The 19,428-nt window shown below is 45.4% G+C and overlaps 1 protein-coding gene across 1 annotated transcript in view; it reads right to left on the bottom strand.

Annotated features, from left to right (window-relative positions):
• Positions 1-18,681, bottom strand: part of LOC116972079 (centrosomal protein of 290 kDa-like) — a 32,958-nt gene extending 14,277 nt beyond the window's left edge. Inside the window, exons 1-4 of the mRNA XM_033019402.1 lie at positions 18,507-18,681; positions 9,884-10,023; positions 5,042-5,116; positions 1,830-1,923 (exon numbers count right to left, since the gene is read on the bottom strand). Of these exons, the coding sequence (XP_032875293.1) occupies positions 1,830-1,923; positions 5,042-5,116; positions 9,884-10,023; positions 18,507-18,539 (342 nt within the window). The 5' untranslated portion in view covers positions 18,540-18,681. The remainder of the gene's footprint in view (positions 1-1,829; positions 1,924-5,041; positions 5,117-9,883; positions 10,024-18,506) is intronic.
• Positions 18,682-19,428: the final 747 nt, after the last annotated feature.

Below are 19,428 nucleotides of genomic sequence, written 5' to 3' on the forward strand. Positions count from 1 at the left end.
CGAAGGAAATAGGCGACGTTTCGGGCCAAAACCCTTCTTCAGACTAGTCTGAAGAAGGGTTTCGGCCCGAAACGTCGCCTATTTCCTTCGCTCCATAGATGCTGCTGCACCCGCTGAGTTTCCCCAGCAATTTTGTGTACCTAACCTACAAACCTGCCGTCTTTGGAATGTGGGAAGAAACCTGAGCACCTGGGGAAAACCTACAGTCACAGAGAGCTTTGTACTGAGAGCACCCATAGTCAGGATCAAACCCAGGTCTCTGGCGCTGTAAGGCAGCAACTCTATTGCTGCATCATTGTACCGCCCCAAACAATTAATGTAGATACATTTCCAGGGTCTGTTCAGGTACATCCTATGACATTGTGGGAAGATTTAGAAAATGTAGGGGCCCCGGCTGAGTTATTTGCATCATAGTTCGCTACAAGTAAAGTGCCGGATGACTGGAGGTTGACGAATGGTGTGCCTTTATTTAAGGAGAGAACCTGAGACCAGTGAGTCTAGCATTTGTGGTAGGTCAGTTAGTGGAAAGGATTCTAAGTAAACAAGAAGGCTGCTGTTGGTGTGGTCTATTTGGACTTCAGCACAGTCTTTGATTAGGTTCTGCATGGTAGGCTGCTCTGGAAGATTAGATCGCATGGGATCCAGGAATCTTTTTCCCACATATGAGGAATCAAGAACTAGAAACCATAGGTTTAACCGGAAAGTAGAAACATTTTATAGGAAACTGAGAGGCTACTTTTTCACACAGGGAGAAGTAGGTAAATGGAATGTAGAGGCAGGTATTATAATAGCATTTAAATGACATATGGACAGATGTACGGATAGGAAAGGTTTTGATGAATTTCCGTCAAATGCAGACAAATGGGATTATCTTAGATGGTCATTTTAGTCAGTACGGATTAGTTGGGCCGAAGAGCCTGTTTCTGTGCTGTCTATTGTCTATAACATAATATAGACAAGCAAGAATATAGAAAAGTTCCGTCAAAAGAGAAACTCACTATAGATCTAAAGATTTCAGCATTTTTACTAAATGCAGTCTGATAAAAAGGAATATATAGATGATTACAAGAGAATTTAAGTTATATTACTTCAGAAGAATAAAACGCTTAACCAAAATACAATATCAGCACTAAATAGCAAAGAAGATAGGTTTCAGATTTAGTGTTTTTAATCTAACATGGGATGATTAGAAATCCCAAAAATAGCATGAGGAGCAGCAGGAATGTCGATATCCATAAATATCAAGCAGCAACTGACGGCATCATGGAATGATAAACACTGCAAAGATGTTTTGCAGAAGGAAATTATGACATTTATGTTATTTTTATTTTACTGCTGCTACCAATATAAATAATTTAATTTATGTGTAACATCCAAATGATTCTTGGAATGAAGAACTGATGAACCATTAACCAAAATAAAGTTGTACTCCTGTTTTGGATCAAATTCAAATTGGACTACTCTTGCAATTCCTCTACTGTGTATGTTACGCCCATCATTATATTGGCATGCATAAATACTAACAAAATTAAGAATAACTGTGGCACAGTGGCGTCGTGGAAGCCGCAGACCCAGGTTTGATCCTAACTACTGGTGTTGCCAGTACGGAGTTTGTACGTTCTCCCTGGGTTTTCTCCGGGTGCTCCAGTTTCCTCCCACACTAAACTAAAAGAGCAGTTTGTAGGTCAATTGGCTTCTGTAAATAGTTCCTAGTGTGTAAGATAGAACTTGTGTACTATTGTCAATCGGTGTGGTCTCGGTTGGCCAAAGGGCCTGTTTCAATGCTGTTTCTCCAAAACTAAAAAACCTTTAAAAAATGAATAACTCACAGTGATTCTTGAAATGGTTTTACTCTGCTCTTTGTTGCTTTTAATTTCTTCCTCGTATCGCTTCTGCAGGGCATTGTACATATGCAACAACCGGCTGGGGAAATTAATGGGATTATCTTTAGTTGCAGATCGAATATTTCTAAAATAACACATGCTTGATTAAGGTAACCACCACATTATCCCTAAGTGCCATGGCTCAATTCTTGATATCCTGACCAACCAGCAGCACCAAAAGTAGCCCATTGACCACTGAGCTTATTGCTGTTCCTATAATGTTGAATTGTGCTGACTATTGAGTTCACGTTAATTGTTTATTGTTTGTTACTATTGCCCTTTATATTAATGATTTGAATTACTGTTAAAACACAAAGTACTTCTGCTATAACACCAGGATAAGCACCCAACCAAGAGAACCAAGCCCAATGCAAACTGGTATCTAAACTACCTATACACACTTATGCTATAGGACAATAACTAACTTCATATTCAGTAATGAGTTATCTACGTGTTAACAAACACACAAGCTAAATATTTAAACAAGAAACCCAATCCCATAAGCCACATAAGAATCTAAAATGCCTTTACACATTTGTTTAGGGATTGTCGCTGGCACAGTTAGTGATTTTGTTGTTGACACAAAAATTAGTGGTATAGTGGACAGTGAATAAGATAATCGAAGATTACAACGAATGGCAGATGGAGTTTAACTCAGATAAATACAAGATTTTCTATTTTGGTAACACAAACCTGGGCAGGATTTACATAATCTATGGAACTGATGTGTTACAATGCTGAGAACTATATTCTGCACTCTTTATTTTCCCTTTGCCCTATCTATTGCACTTGTTTGACGGTTGTATGTACTGTATTTATAGTATTATCTAATCTGATTGATCGCTTGCAAGAAAAAGCTTTCATTGTTCTTTGATACACGTGACAGTAATAAACCTAAACCTCGGGGCTCTCTGAAGTGTTTTATAGCAGAAAGATTTAGAGATGGAGGTACATAGTTCCTTGAAGGTGCTGACACAGGTGATAAAGGTGTTTAGCACACTTGCCTTCATCATTCAGGGTATTGAGTACAGGAGTTTTTTTGTTTTTTTTAGAGATACAGCATGGAAACAGGCCCTTCAGGCCCACCAGGTCTGCGCCGACCAGTGATCCCCGCACATTAACATTATCCTAACCACGCTAGGGCCAATTTTTTACATTTACCAAGCCAATTAACCTACATACCTATACGTCTTTGGAGTATGGGAGGAAACTGAAGATCTCGGAGAAAACTCACGCAGGTCACGGGGAGAACGTACAAACTCCGTACAGACAGCACCCGTAGTTGGGATCGAACCCTGATCTCCGGCGCTGCATTTGATATAAGGCAGCAACTAAACCGCTGTGCCACCGTGCCGCCCATTGTTGGGATGTCATGTTACTGCTGTACAAGACATTGCTAAGACCACATTTAGAATACTAGGTACAATTCTGGCCGCCCTGCTATAGGAAGGATGTCATTAAAAATGAAAGGGTACAAAGAAAAGATTTATCAGAGTGTTTTCGGAACTGGAGGGATTGAGTTATAAGGAGAGGCTCTTTTCTTTTGAACGTGGGAAGCTGAGGGGTAACATTATAGAGTTATATAAAATCATGAGAGGCATAGATAAGATAAATGACCACAGTTTTCCTCAGAATTGAAGAGTCTAAAATAAGAGAGCATAGGTTTAAGGTGCAAAATATTTGCAAGGTGCAACTACTGAGAGGCAATTTTTTCTTACATAGGATGATGCGCATATGGAATGGGCTGTCAGAGAAAATAATAGGGATGGGTACAATTATGACATTTGGACAGATACATGGATAGTAACGGTTTGGAGGCATATTAACCAGGCCAAACAAGTGGAACTTACATGGTTAGGCAACTTGGTCGGCATGGATGAGTTGGGCCAAGTGGTCTGTTTTCATGTGGTATAGCTCTACGTTTCATAATAAATATGTCTCATGTAGTTTGAGATATAGTTCAGACCAAACGTTATGAACATTTTTCTTGACAGATAAAGATTCCCAGAACAGGCAACTTATAGAAAACATAAGCGGGTAAGATCAAGAGTAAAGCATCAGAATTGATAGTTTATTCCATTAGTCAACTAGAGCGGCACAGTGGCACAGCTCCAGAGACCCTAGTTCGATCCTGATCTTGGGTGCTGTCTGTACAGATGGTACTGATCTTGGGTGCTGTCTGTACGGAGTTTGTACGTTCACCCTGTGACTACATGGATTTTCTCCGGGTGCTTCGGTTTCCTCCCATATTCCAAAGATGTGCAGGCTTGTAGGGTATTTGGCTTTTGTAAATTGTCCCTAGTGTGTAGTATAGAACTAGTGTACAGTTGATTGCTGGTCGATGCAGAATCGATGGGCCGAAGGGTCTGTTTTCTCGCTGTATCTCTAAACTAAATTAGTTAAAAGATAACTTGTATTTCAATTACATGAATGCGTTGTGCATTGACACATTTAGCCATCAACTTCAGTTTTGACAATTTAAATTGACCCCAGTCTTTGGTGAAGTAAACATAAGATTTGTTAGGTACAGTATGTAATAGAAATGGTGTTACCTGCCTCCAAGTTAAAGGGGGAGGAGTGTTAGGTATGTGATATAATTAGCATATGTAATTAATATATGTGATGTCTGGTGCAAGTACGCATGTGTGGGGGAGACTCAAGGTGGCGTCCTGGAATAAAGAAGCTTGTTAGTGTGCTCCCGTGTCCGAGCCTTGTTAAAGTCTGTTCCAAGCATCCAAATACACAACAAGATTACTATCACCCTTTGTGTGGAAAAAGTGCTTCCAGATTTCACTACTCACAGATCTGAATACTGCAAAATGCACCTATTTTCTCAAAACATGCAATCATTCCCACTGGCTCTGGAGACAAGGACCACATAAATCTATATTTATTCTACATTAGTTCTTTAAAATAATGGTGTTTCATTTAGAAGATTCTTTCATCGTCTGAGAATGGTTTACAAAAAGGACAACAGATTTCCAGGAAAGATGACAGTAAAAGAATTAATGGGACACATGTAAAAATTGAAGTAACGTCGGCCAACATCTTTAAAGAAACTATTCTTGGCCTCCTATGGATAATTTTTATTTCATGTGGTTTTGTACCATAGAACACATTTCTATTACATTCTTTATTACGCTCGGATAAATACTTACTTCCGCTTTACATCTGCCTTTGCTGCGTTAAGCCCAGCTTTGAGCCATGCTTGAGGTTCAGTCTGCATCTGAGCACTTTATAAGTGTATAAAATTGTGAAGTTTTGTATTATTCTATAATGCCTTCAACATCAATTCAACTACAATCTGAATAAACCTGAAATTACAATTCTACTATTCATATTTTGTAAACAGATCATATTGAATAAAAATGAGGATGAGGATGTAACTAGTAGCGTGGATAGGGGAGAACCAGTGGATGTGGTGTATCTGGACTTCCAGAAGGCTTTCGACAAGGTCCCACATAAGAGATTAGTATACAAACTTAAAGCACACGGCATTGGGGGCTCAGTATTGATGTGGATAGAGAACTGGCTGGCAAACAGGAAGCAAAGAGTAGGAGTAAACGGGTCCTTTTCACAATGGCGGGCAGTGACTAGTGAGGTACCACAAGGCTCAGTGCTATTTGTGGTTTGACCCCAGCTATTTACAATATATATTAATGATCTGGATGAGGGAATTGAAGGCAATATCTCCAAGTTTGCGGATGACACTAAGCTGGGGGGCAGTGTTAGCTGTGAGGAGGATGCTAGGAGACTGCAAGGTGACTTGGATAGGCTGGGTGAGTGGGCAAATGTTTGGCAGATGCAGTATAATGTGGATAAATGTGAGGTTATCCATTTTGGTGGCAAAAACAGGAAAGCAGACTATTATCTAAATGGTGGCCGATTAGGAAAAGGGGAGATGCAGCGAGACCTGGGTGTCATGGTACACCAGTCATTGAAAGTAGGCATGCAGGTGCAGCAGGCAGTGAAGAAAGCGAATGGTATGTTAGCTTCCATAGCAAAAGGATTTGAGTATAGGAGCAGAGAGGTTCTACTGTAGTTGTACAGGGTCTTGGTGAGACCACACCTGGAGTATTGCGTACAGTTTTGGTCTCCAAATCTGAGGAAGGACATTATTGCCATAGAGGGAGTGCAGAGAAGGTTCACCAGACTGATTCCTGGGATGTCAGGACTGTCTTATGAAGAAAGACTGGATAGATTTGGTTTATACTCTCTAGAATTTAGGAGATTGAGAGGGGATCTTATAGAAACGTACAAAATTCTTAGGGGGTTGGACAGGCTAGATGCAGGAAGATTGTTCCCGATGTTGGGGAAGTCCAGGACAAGGGGTCACAGCTTAAGGATAAGGGGGAAATCCTTTAAAACCAAGATGAGAAAAACTTTTTTCACACAGAGAGTGGTGAGTCTCTGGAACTCTCTGCCACAGAGGGTAGTTGAGGCCAGTTCATTGGCTATATTTAAGAGGGAGTTAGATGTGGCCCTTGTGGCTAAGGGGATCAGAGGGTATGGAGAGAAGGCAGGTACGGGATGCTGAGTTGGATAATAATAATAATAATAATAACTTTATTTATAAAGCACTTTAAACAACTGCAGTTGCCACAAAGTGCTGTACATGAGAACTCATGGACAAAAAGCTATTACAAACAATTAAAAACCATTAAAAAAACGTAAAACGAAGGACTATAAAAAACACACTAAAAATTAAAAGACATTAAAAGCACTAAGAACAGGAGCAATGCCTCAGCCAGTGTCGAAAGCCAAAGAATAAAAATGTGTTTTTAGGGAGGATTTGAAGATGGACAGTGAGGGGGCCTGTCTGATGTGCAGCGGCAAGGTGTTCCAGAGTGCCGGAGCAGCAACAGAAAAGGCTCTATCCCCTCTGAGCTTCCGCTTAGACCTTGGTACCTCAAGGAGCAGCTGATCAGCTGACCTGAGGCACCGGGCAGGAGCATATAGGTGGAGCAGCTCAGAGAGGTAAGGCGGGGCGAGCCCATTCAACGATTTAAAAACAAATAAAAGAATTTTGAAATTAACTCGAAAGTGCACTGGGAGCCAGTGAAGGGAGGCCAAAATTGGCGTAATGTGCTCCCTCTATCGAGTTCCGGTCAAAAGGCGAGCGGCAGCATTTTGAACAAGCTGGAGACGAGCCAATGAAGCTCGTGCGACTCCAGAGTAAAGTGCGTTACAGTAATCCAGCCTAGATGTAATAAAGGCATGGATTACTGTTTCAAAATGCTGCCGCTCGAGAATGGGCTTCACCTTTGCCAGCTTCCTTAGGTGAAAGAAGCTGGACTTAACCACCGCGCCTATTTGTTTATCAAGTTTAAAATCACCGTCCATCCTAAAACCCAGGTTCAGCCATAACCATATAACCATATAACCATATAACAATTACAGCATGGAAACAGGCCATCTCGACCCCTCTAGTCCGTGCCGAACACATAATCTCCCCTAGTCCCATATACCTGCGCTCAGACCATAACCCTCCATTCCTTTCCCATCCATATAACTATCCAATTTATTTTTAAATGATAAAAACGAACCTGCCTCCACCACCTTCACTGGAAGCTCATTCCACACAGCTACCACTCTCTGAGTAAAGAAGTTCCCCCTCATGTTACCCCATGATCATATTGAATGGCGGTGCAGGCTCGAAGGGCCGAATGGCACCTCATTTCTATGTTGCTAAAAAGACAAGTATACCAATGATATGTGGGGCCTATAGCAACACCATTTATTTGGAGGAAACACGTGGCAACAACAGGTTTTGGTATTGGTACCATGGCCGTAAGGTCTAGGTGCTGGATATGGCTCCAGTTTCTTTGGAGGTGTGGGTTCGAATCCCACCACTGCCCGCCAGATGTTTCCTATGGGCGCACAGTGGCACAACTGGTAGAGCTGCTGCCTCACAGCGCCAGAAATACGGATTTGATCCTGACCTCGGGTGTTGTCTATGTGGAGTTTGCATGTTCTCTCTTGGGATTCCTCCGGGCCCTCTGCTTTCCTCCCACATTGTAAAGACGTGCAGGTTTGTCGGCTATTGGCCTCGTGAAATTATGCCCAGTGTTTAATGAGTAGATACGAAAGTGGGATAAGATAGACCTACTGTGAATGGGTGATCGATAGTTGGTGTGGACCCTGTGGGTCGAAGGGCCTGTTTCCATGCAGTATCTTTCAATCAATCCATCAGAGGAAAATAATGTTCAAGGTTAAGGGAGGCACAGAAATCCAATGGTGCCAGGAACTTTTTTGGCTTTCATTTGATAAAGACACAGTGAGCATTCAGACTATTCTGGTGGGGAGGAGGGTAAAGAGCAGATATGTAGATAGTAATAACAAGGAACTGCAGATGCTGGTTTATATTAAAAAAAGACACAAAATACTGGACTAACTCAGCGGGTCAGGCAGCATCTCTGGAGAAAATGGATAGGTGATGTTTCAGGTCGGGACCCTTCTTTCCATAACTAAAGAAGGATCCTGACCAGAAATGTCACATCCATTTAGAGATGCTGCCTGATCCGCTGAGTTACTTCAGCATTTTGTGTGTATAAGAGGCGTAGATATAATTTATATCCATGGTAAAAATGATACTATTAAAGTAGCAGAGAGCATTGGAAGAAATAATTGTACAGGACCAGAGAAACTGGATAATTTAGAACTCATCGCAACAAGGCAGTTATGACATAGAATAGTACAGCACAGGTAGAGGCCCTTCGGCCCACAATGTCTGTGCTGAACATGATGCCACAACCATCACATCTTCCTGCACATAACCCATATCCCTCCATTCCCTGCATGTCAGTTGCAGTTATATATTTGTATATATATATTGTTATGTAAATATGTTAAGCATATATATTAAAGATAGACATAAAAAGCTGGAGTAACTGAGCAGGACAGGCAGCATCTCTCGATAGAAGGAATGGGTGATGTTTTGGGTCAAGACCCTTTTTGGGACAGGCATGAGACCGAAGAAGGATCTCGACCCGAAACATCATCCATTACTTCTCTCCAGAGATGCTGCCTGTCCCGCTGAGTTACTCCAGTATTTTGTGTCTATCTTTGATTTAAACCAGCATCTGCAATTCCTTCCTATGCATATATATTATGTACATATATGAAGTTATGTATTTACTTACAAAGAGTACAAAGCATTTTTTTGAAAAGAACACAGTAGCATCAGTTAAACCAAGTGTGAGAATTATTTAAATCTTAAGATGGGAAGGTGGAGATAGGTCACCTATGACATCAACTATAATACTATAATTAAAATAAATCAAGTAAGGTCACAATTATTAACTGTGGACTGAGCCAACAGTAAGTGTGGAGATTTGGATGGACAGAGGTTTAATAACATGGTACAGTGAAACCTCACGTTAAGGAGTGGTTGCGGTACTAGAAAAATGCATTGCAATTTCTTCCCCCCGCCCCGATTGAATCCCATGTTATGTGAAAGTTATCTTTGGGGGGTTTTCCTCTCTGTATTAGCCCCACAGCCATGCGGTCTACAGGCAAGGGAATACGGATTGTATTGTTAGCAGAAAAGAAAGGGTGTTTGTTTTAATTAGCTAGAAATTTATAGTACCTTGTTTGAGAAACTATCATCGTGCAAGTATCAATTGCCGAGATTGCCTTGTCAGTTTCCAAAGCAAATCTCTTAATGCCCTCCTGCTGTAAACCGACAAGTGCAACCTTTGTCCTTGTACACTCGTTCAGTTCTCTGTACACATTTTGTGTTCATTTATTTATTTTTCTTTACATGAAATCCGTAAGGACAAGTTTTATTCCATATCTCAATTTTATTGGTGGCAATTTGTTAAATCTGTTCGGGCAAACTTCCATTATCCGAACTGCCATAACATGGGGGTGCATTTATACACTTTCCTTTCCCTTGGGTAAAATTGTGGAGTGTCACTGTACATGTACATGATACTAAAGAACTACTAATGCTGTCTCTTTACACAAGTAGAAGAAATTGATGCCTTAAGGGCTCTCACTCTCTGGTGGTTACTAAATCCCTCATCATCTGTTGCAGGCGATGCTTTTCCTGGATTTCTGAGAGGTCACTTTCCAGCAGTTCATTCTTCTGACGGAGTTTCTTCAGTTTCCTCTGCAGGTGATCATTCTCAGCACAAAGCTACAGAAACATACAGGAGCTGGGTTAAAACCAGAAGACATGGGAGCAGAATTAAGATATTCGGCCCAAGGAGTCTGTTCTGCCATACGATCGCGGCTGATCGATTTTTCCCTCTCAACATCATTCTCTTGCTTTTTCACCATAAGCTTTCACACACTTACTCGTCTTAGGTATCGACGAGATGCTCGTGGCTGAAGGTCCTGGTGAGCCGTGGCTATACCAGGGCTGCCAACTCTCACGCTTTCGGCGTGAGACTCACGCCCTGGAGCAATTTCTCACGCCCTCACGCTCACGACCGAGTTCTCACGCTGAGTTCAGTCCCTGCGCAATTTGTCCCTTAGCGCCGCGTGCCAGGGATCTGTGCGGTTCGGGGTAGCGCGTCAGTTGGCGGCTGTGAGTGACGTCGCGCCTCTTCTCTTGGTTGGATGTGCAGCCGCCGACTGCACATCCAACCAAGCAGCTGGAGATGGAACTAACCAGGTGAATCAGTTGTAAAACCTGGGGGGGGGGGGGGGGGGGTTTCGGAACGGCCATAAATTAAGTAAAAATACGAGGAGTCCTCAGTAGTGTGTTTAGATCTTTTGCAAACTGTTCCCAATATGCAATGTACGGGTTTTCGGCCCGTAACCCGAAAAACCGCATTGTTTTTTTTCAATTCGTTTTTGCGGGGTCGGGGCAGGCGAGCCGACCTGAGAACTGCGGACAGTGCGGGTGTCCCGGGCCGTCTGAGGCGTCTGAAGCGCCGCTGCCGCGAGAGTCTCTGTGCCGAAGGGACAGACTCTCAAAGGGAGGTGGAGAGAGAGAGAGGGGGGAAGGAGACAGTGGGGAGAGAGAGGGGTGTGAGAGGAGAGAGAGGGGAGATAGGGGGTGAGTGAATGGAGAGAGAGAAGAGGGAGAGGGGAAAGAGGTAGGGGTGAAAGGGGGGGAGAGTGAGGTGGGAGGGGGGGGAAGAGAGAGAGGGGTGAGAGGGACGAAAGAGGGAAGAGAGAGAGGGAGTGGAGAGGGTAGGAGATAATGGGAGAGAGAGGGGTGGTAAAAGAGAGAGGGGTGGTAAAAGAGAGAGGGGGTAGAGGGAGAGAGGTGGAAGGAGAGAAACGGGGAAAGAGAGAGAGATGGGGGGGGGGCAAAGAGAAAGAGGAGATAGAGACAGAGGAGAAAGAGAGAGGGGAGAGAGAGCCAGGGGGAGAGTGAGGTGGGAGGGAGGTATGGGGAGAGAGAGGGAGAGAGAGGAGGAGAGATGAGAGAGAGGGGGGGGGAAGAGAGAGGGGAGAGAGAGAGGGGAGAGTGTGTGGAGAGGGAGAGGGGAGATAGGGAGGGAGAGAGAGAGAGAGAGGGGGCAGAGAGAGGGGGATGCGAGGGGGAGAGAGAGAGAGAGGGGGGAGAGAAGAGGGAGAGAGAGAGAAGAAAGAGAGGGGAGAGAGTTAGGGGAAAGAGGGGAGAGAGAGGGAGAGGGGGGGAGAGGAGAGAGGGGACGAGAGATAGGGGGGAGAGTGAGGTGGGACGGGGAGAGTGAGGTGGGACGGAGAGAGGGGGAGAGAGATGGGAGAGAGAGGGGGAGAGAGGAGAGAGAGAGAGGGGGTGAGAGGGAGAGGGGAGAGAGAGAGAGGGGGGTAGAGAGAGAGGGGGAGAGAGAAGAGAGAGGGAAGGGGAGAGAGTGAGAGGGGAGAGAGTGGGGTGAGAGGAGAAACAGAGAGGGAGAGAGGAGAGAGAGAGGGGAAAGAGAGATGGAGGGGAGAGAGAGAGGGGGGTTGAGAGGAGAGAGAGTGCATCCTGGAGGACAACCAATGGCTGCTGGAAGTAAGTACCAAGCACTGGGTAGAAACGGTGGAAGATTGTGGACTTCAAATGGGGGTGGTTGGAGAAAGCATCCTGCTTGCCTGCTAGATTTTCACTTACTGTAACTGCAGGAAAAATGTTCCCGATGTTGGGGGCGTTCAGAACCATGGGTCACAGTTTAAGAATAAAGGGGGGGGGCAGTTAGGACTGAGATGAGAACAAACTTTCTTCACGCAGAGAGTTGTGAATCTGTGGAATTCTCTGCCACAGAAGGCAGTGCAGGCCAATTCACTGGATGTTTTCAAGAGAGAGTTACATTTAATTCTTGGGGCTAACAACATCAAGGGATATGGGGAAAAAACAGGAAAGGTACTGATTTTAGATGAATAGCCATGATCATATTGAATGACAGTGCTGGCTCGAAGGGCCGATTGCGTATTCCTGCACCTATTTTCTATGTTTCTATGCTTGAGTATATGGCAATAAAACTCGATCACTTGATTTTACTTCGGAGACACGTGAGTGACTACGTGAAGAACCCCGCCAGGACGCATGCGTGTCATATCGCTTTCACGCTTGCGAAACGACAGGCGGGGTGGAGCGTCCCCCGCAGCGGTAAGTTTGAAACCGCGACCTGCAGGTAAGTGATTTACTCTGCGGTAGTGTTTGTCCCCGCGCTGTTTTTACACAGGGGGGGGAAGCTGGACAAAATAGTGTCCACAAGTGCTGCGAGTGAAGCTGGCTGGGGAGGACCGCGAAGTTGCGGGAGCCAGCAGCAGCTGAAGGCACAAGCCCCGTAAGTGGGATCAGCTGTGCCGACTTTTGGTCCCGCGCCGGCCAGAACACCACGGCCGGGCGAGAGACTATTCAGAATGGGGCCGTCGACTTTGACAAGTCGAAACGGCAGGAGGCGGGGTGGAACGACGTTCCCCCGTAGCGACAGTTTAAACCTGGACCTGCAGGTAAGTGAAACTGCGGTCTTTATTCTCCCCATACTGTTTCACAGGTGGGGGAAACATGGAGAGGTGTGCAAACAACGGCAGGCGGCACCGGAATCACCCGTAAGGGAACAGCTGTGCCCGACTTCGCTCCTGCACCGGCCAGATTAAACACCATGGCTGGGCGGGAGACTATATAGAACTGAGCCATTGGCTTTGACAAGTCAAAACGGCAGGAGGAGGGGTGGAAGGGCGTTCCCCCTTAACGGCAAGTTTTAAGCCTGGACCTGCAGGTAAGTGATACTGCGGTCTTTATTGTTCCCATACTGTTCTACAGGTGGGGGAAACATGCACAAGGCAAAGAAGTCGACCAGAGCTGCGACAAAGCTGGCGGGGGAAGACCGCGGAGTTGCGGACGCCAGCAGCAGCCGGCAGCACAGGAATCACCCGTAAGGGAACAGCTGTGCCCGACTTCGCCCCCGCACCGGCCAGATTAAACACTGCGTCTGGGCGGGAAGGCAAGAAGAAAACCAAAAGAGTCGTTGACTGATGAGTCCGACTTTGAGGCGGCCAGCGACCGTGAGCGCTGGAGCCGGTTGGAGCGGCTTATGGAGCCGAGCTCCAACATGACAGACTCCGGGAGATGGAGTCTAGTCACCATGGGGATATAAAAAACACCCACAGCAGCACCTTACGTAGGGCTGCAGAGTGCATCTCCCTCGTCAGAGGGGAGTACTGGGGGGTCAATTCTGGGCTGACCCTGAAGAGGGGTTTTGACGAACAAAACTACAAGTGTGCAGGGGGTGCAGGAAGGCAAAATCTACTGATCATGGTGTCCAAATACATACAGCCAGACCACGATGGACACCACTGCAAAATACTTGGGACCAGGAAACTGCGCATCCCTGAATGTTCCAGTCGTGGAAATAGCATCTGGAAACATGTCGGAGCAGGACTTGGGAAAGCCTGGGGCTCATAAAGGCGACAACATTAAGGAGCTCCTACAGCCAAAGACAGCACCCTTATGCACCCACCAGCAGAACAAGAGAAGCTGGTGAAAGCTCAAAGGCCGGGTATACAGGACAGTGGTCTTTTAGACCATAGCCCAGACCGGCCTTCCTGGAAGATGCGTAAACCCCCAACCCAAAAACAAACCCAGACACCGGCGCCTCAACCTCCACGAAGACCACACAGAAGAAGCAAACTTCCACTGGTAACAATGGAGGTAGGTGGGTCTGGTCCCTTACAAATTATAGGAAGAGTGGATAATACACACATTGGTGGAAGATTACACTCTTTTGGATACATGGTGTATATCAACTACAGACACTTATATCCTAAGCAGTATCCAGGGATATACCATTGAATTGTGCAAAAGGGGTCATGGGTAAACCCAACACGATTGGCTGGAATTTGTGTCTTATATCTTTACCAAAAACAAAATAGATGGTGACAGCCGCATCATCATGGAATTGACCAAATTGAATTCTACACAGCCATCATCCAAAGCATGCTCACTTCATCAATTACAGTCTGGTTCAACAGTTTAGACACTCACTCCCGTAATAAATTACAACACATAGTTAACAAAGCATCCAAAATCATCAGCACTCCCCTTCCATCAATAGAATCACTCCATCACAAACGGTCTGTGTCAAGGGTGAAGAAAATCATCTCTGATCCCTCCAACCCAGCTCACCACATCTTCCACCTGCTGCCATCAGGAAGGCGCTACAGCTCACTGTCCGCCAAGACATCTCGATTTAAAAACAGTTTTTACCCACACGCAATCCGAATTCTGAACACACTATGATAACAGCACATATCCTCCCCATGCATGTACTGTATATTGTATGATGTTGTGTTTTATGTTATGTTTGACGGGAATCAGCCTACCTTGTAACATCCTGTACTGAACCTGAATTCCACCAGCTTGACTGTGTGGTCATTAAATAATCTAATCTAATCTAATCTAGATCTAATCTAATATTCAGTACAAAATGGGAACTGCTAACTGCTAAAGGACTGATTTCCAAAGGCTACTCCATGGCTAGCATCGACCTAAAAGATGCTTACTATTCAGTGCCTACACGGACTGATCACAAACGTTATTTAAAAAAATTCAACTGGATGGGGCAGCTCTGGCAGTATAGAGCTCTACCAAATACATAATCATATGATCATACTAATTGTGGGCATAACTTTGGAGTTGGCCTAACTAGCTGTAACAGCCACCATACAATTGGGTGAAAACTGGGGTTATCATCCATCCAGTTAAATCTAAACTAACGCCTACCAACATAATGGATTATTTGGGGTTCACTATTGACAGCTCACATGTCGGTGACTTTACCAAAGGACAAGGCTACAGTCTTAACTGAGGCCTGCAACAACCCCACTGACATCAGTGAACCATCTATCAGATTGGTAGCAAGGGTAATTGGCATATAGTGTCTGCCTTTCCAGCCACACAATTTGGACCTTTGTATTACCAAAAATCTACAAAGGGCAAAAATACAAACACTCAAAGTTAATACTGGTCATTTCGACAAACCAATAAGCCACCAATCAAAGCTTATGGAATTAAAATGGTGGAGGGATAACATTCGGCATTGTTCCAACCGTATCGTTATCAACAAACCCTTAGTGGTGCTACAAACTGATGCCAGTGCGCTTGGTTGGGGTACTACCAATTTCCATCTCCATCTGTGGAGGTAGATGAAAGGCACAGGAGGCATCATTATCACAGACACTGGGCATAAACTACCTGGAAATGTGGGGTGCGTTCTATGGCCTAAAGTCATACTGCTCTGGGATAAATCACCAGCATGTTAGACTACAGAGTGACAATCTGACTAATACAATTTGGTAATGGTGTATCCAGAGAAATATTGGAATATCAGCTACTTACCTACCAGGTAACCCAAAATTCAGTGACAGACATCAGGTCATGCAAATTCAATAGAATAAGACTTAATCACCAGTTACCAAACTGTGTTTCTTGGGAACCAGACCCTGGGACAGCAGGGACAGATGCTTTTCACTGCATTGAGGGGGCAATTGTTTATCTATGCATTCTCTCCTTTTCTGCATCATCAGTCGGGTATTACGAAAAATACAACAAGACTCAGCGTCTGTTAATTGGTAGTGCCGATTAGAAACATAGAAACATAGAAATTAGGTGCAGGAGTAGGCCATTCGGCCCTTCGAGCCTGCACCGCCATTCAATATGATCATGGCTGATCATCCAACTCAGTATCCCGTACCTGCCTTCTCTCCATACCCTCTGATCCCCTTAGCCACAAGGGCCACATCTAACTCCCCCTTAAATATAGCCAATGAACTGGCCTCGACTACCCTCTGTGGCAGGGAGTTCCAGAGATTCACCACTCTCTGTGTGAAAAAAGTTCTTCTCATCTCGGTTTTAAAGGATTTCCCCCTTATTCTTAAGATGTGACCCCTTATCCTGGATTCCCCAACATCGGGAGCAATCTTCCTGCATCTAGCCTGTCCAACCCCTTAAGAATTTTGTAAGTTTCTATAAGATCCCATCTCAATCTCCTAAATTCTAGAGAGTATAAACCAAGTCTATCCAGTCTTTCTTCATAAGACAGTCCTGACATCCCAGGAATCAGTCTGGTGAACCTTCTCTGCACTCCCTCTATGGCAATAATGTCCTTCCTCAGATTTGGAGACCAAAACTGTACGCAATACTCCAGGTGTGGTCTCACCAAGACCCTGTACAACTGCAGTAGAACCTCCCTGCTCCTATACTCAAATCCTTTTGCTATGAAAGCTAACATACCATTCGCTTTCTTCACTGCCTGCTGCACCTGCATGCCCACTTTCAATGACTGGTGTACCATGACACCCAGGTCTCGCTGCATCTCCCCTTTTCCTAGTCGGCCACCATTTAGATAATAGTCTGCTTTCCTGTTTTTGCCACCAAAATGGATAACCTCACATTTATCCACATTATACTGCATCTGCCAAACATTTGCCCACTCACCCAGCCTATCCAAGTCACCTTGCAGTTTCCTAGCATCCTCCTCACAGCTAACACTGCCCCCCCAGCTTCGTGTCATCCGCAAACTTGGAGATATTGCCTTCAATTCCCTCATCCAGATCATTAATATATATTGTAAATAGCTGGGGTCCCAGCACTGAGCCTTGCGGTACCCCACTAGTCACTGCCTGCCATTGTGAAAAGGACCCGTTTACTCCTACTCTTTGCTTCCTGTTTGCCAGCCAGTTCTCTATCCACATCAATACTGAACCCCCAATGCCGTGTGCTTTAAGTTTGTAAACTAATCTCTTATGTGGGACCTTGTCGAAAGCCTTCTGGAAGTCCAGATACACCACATCCACTGGTTCTCCCCTATCCACGCTACTAGTTACATCCTCGAAAAATTCTATAAGATTCGTCAGACATGATTTACCTTTTGTAAATCCATGCTGACTTTGTCCAATGATTTCACCACTTTCCAAATGTGCTGCTATCCCATCTTTAATAACTGACTCTAGCAGTTTCCCCACTACCGATGTTAGACTAACTGGTCTGTAATTCCCCGTTTTCTCTCTCCCTCCCTTCTTAAAAAGTGGGGTTACGTTTGCTACCCGCCAATCCTCAGGAACTACTCCAGAGTCTAAAGAGTTTTGAAAGATTATTACTAATGCATCCACTATTTCTGGAGCTACTTCCTTAAGTACTCTGGGATGCAGCCTATCTGGCCCTGGAGATTTATCGGCCTTTAATCCATTTAATTTACCCAACACCACTTCCCGGCTAACCTGGATTTCACTCAATTCCTCCAACTCCTTTGACCCGCGGTCCCCTGCTATCTCCGGCAGATTATTTATGTCTTCCTTAGTGAAGACGGAACCAAAGTAGTTATTCAATTGGTCCGCCATATCCTTGTTCCCCATGATCAACTCACCCGTTTCTGACTGCAAGGGACCTACATTTGTTTTAACTAATCTCTTTCTTTTCACATATCTATAAAAACTTTTGCAGTCAGTTTTTATGTTCCCTGCCATCTCCCCTTTTCCTAATCTTACTATGTTCAGTCATTACAGTTATCTGTGATTTCACACCGCTGCTTTGAAGAATGACACGCATGCGTCCTGGCGGGGTTCTTCACGTAATCCCTCAACGTACTCCTCATAAAATAACGATCAAACTTCGAACTGGTAAGTTCTCGTTTAATCTTACTATTTTGAATCATTCATGCATGGTGGAGGTATAATGTAGTCATAGAGTGATACAGTGTGAAAACAGGCCCTTCGGCGCAACTTGCCCACACCCGCCAACATGTCCCAGCTATGCTACCTGCTTTTGGTCCATACCTCCAAACCTGGGTTGGGTTGGGATGAGCTGTGTTGGGTTGGCTGGGTAGGGAAGCAATGGGCAGGGTGTAGCCGGGTATGGCTGGGTTGGACTGTGCAGGGTTGGACAGGGTAGTTTCGGATGGAGTAGGCTTGGGGAGGTGAGGGTTGGGCTGGTTAGAGTAGGGATGGGCTGGGATGGGTTAGGTTTTGATGGATTGGGTTGGGCTGGAATGGGCTGGGCAGGCTAGGTTAGGGCTGGATACAGTTGGGCAGGGTAGGGTTGGATTAGGAATGGTTGGGCTGGGTTGGGATGAGTTGGGTTGTGTTGGGTATTGGGTTGGGCTAGGATTGGGTTGATACGATCGGGAATGGCGCAGGGCGGGTGCATCGTGCATGGTCGGGAGTTGGGGGGTGAACCTCTGTCCCCTCGCACCTACTCACCCAGAGACACCTGTGGATGGGCGGGACGTCCATGGCCGGCGACGGCTCCGGCAGCGGCGCCCGGGCCTCTTGTTGCCAGGCGACGGCGGCGCCCCGCGACCTCCACACGCGCGCCCCCTGCCGGCGGGAGGTCCGCACTGCGCCTGCGTGGAGACGTGTCTGCTGCGCCCTCTGCTGGCGGGAGGATCAAACCGCGACTGCGTAGTGAGTAGGGAATAGAGAGGTATCTGCTGCGCCCCCTGTCGGCGGGAGAGCTGCACAGCGCTTGGGTGAAGCTCTGTTGGATTGAATTGCAGAAACAGCTGTAGATGCTGGTTTGCACAAAAGGACACAAAGCGCTGGAGCATCTCCTTTCTCCATCATCAGCAGCATCTCTGGACAACACGGATTGGCGACGTTTCGGTTTGGGACCATTCTTCAGACAGATTGAATTGAGTCTGAAGAAGTTACTGTGTGGAGATATGGAGTAACACCTACAAAACCAACCTACAGCCGTTATGCACATTACAAAAAAGAGCAGTAAGAATTATCAATAACGTTGGAGATCTTGAACATACCAATTTATTATTCGTTAAGTCGCATACACTGAAGTTCACCGATCTGGTTAAATTTAAGACTACGCAAATCATGTACAAAGCAAGAAATGGCGCAGTCCGTCTGTCTTTTTATTATTTTTTTGTCTCGTTTGAATGTAGTTTTTATTATTTTTTTTTGTGTATGGGTGTGGGTGTGTGTGTGGGGGGCGGGGAGCGGGCGAAACTTTTAAAAATCTATCCCCTGCACGGAGAACCCGACCTTTTCTCGGTCGGGTCTCCGTTGTCGTTGGGGCCTAGCACCGTGGAGCGGCCTCCGGCAGGAACGACCTGGGGCTCCAGTCACGGAGCTGTGGACCTACTCACCATCATGGAGCTGGCCGAGTTCG

Source organism: Amblyraja radiata, chromosome 4 (genome assembly GCF_010909765.2).
Source record: "Amblyraja radiata isolate CabotCenter1 chromosome 4, sAmbRad1.1.pri, whole genome shotgun sequence".
Lineage (NCBI taxonomy): Eukaryota > Metazoa > Chordata > Chondrichthyes > Rajiformes > Rajidae > Amblyraja > Amblyraja radiata.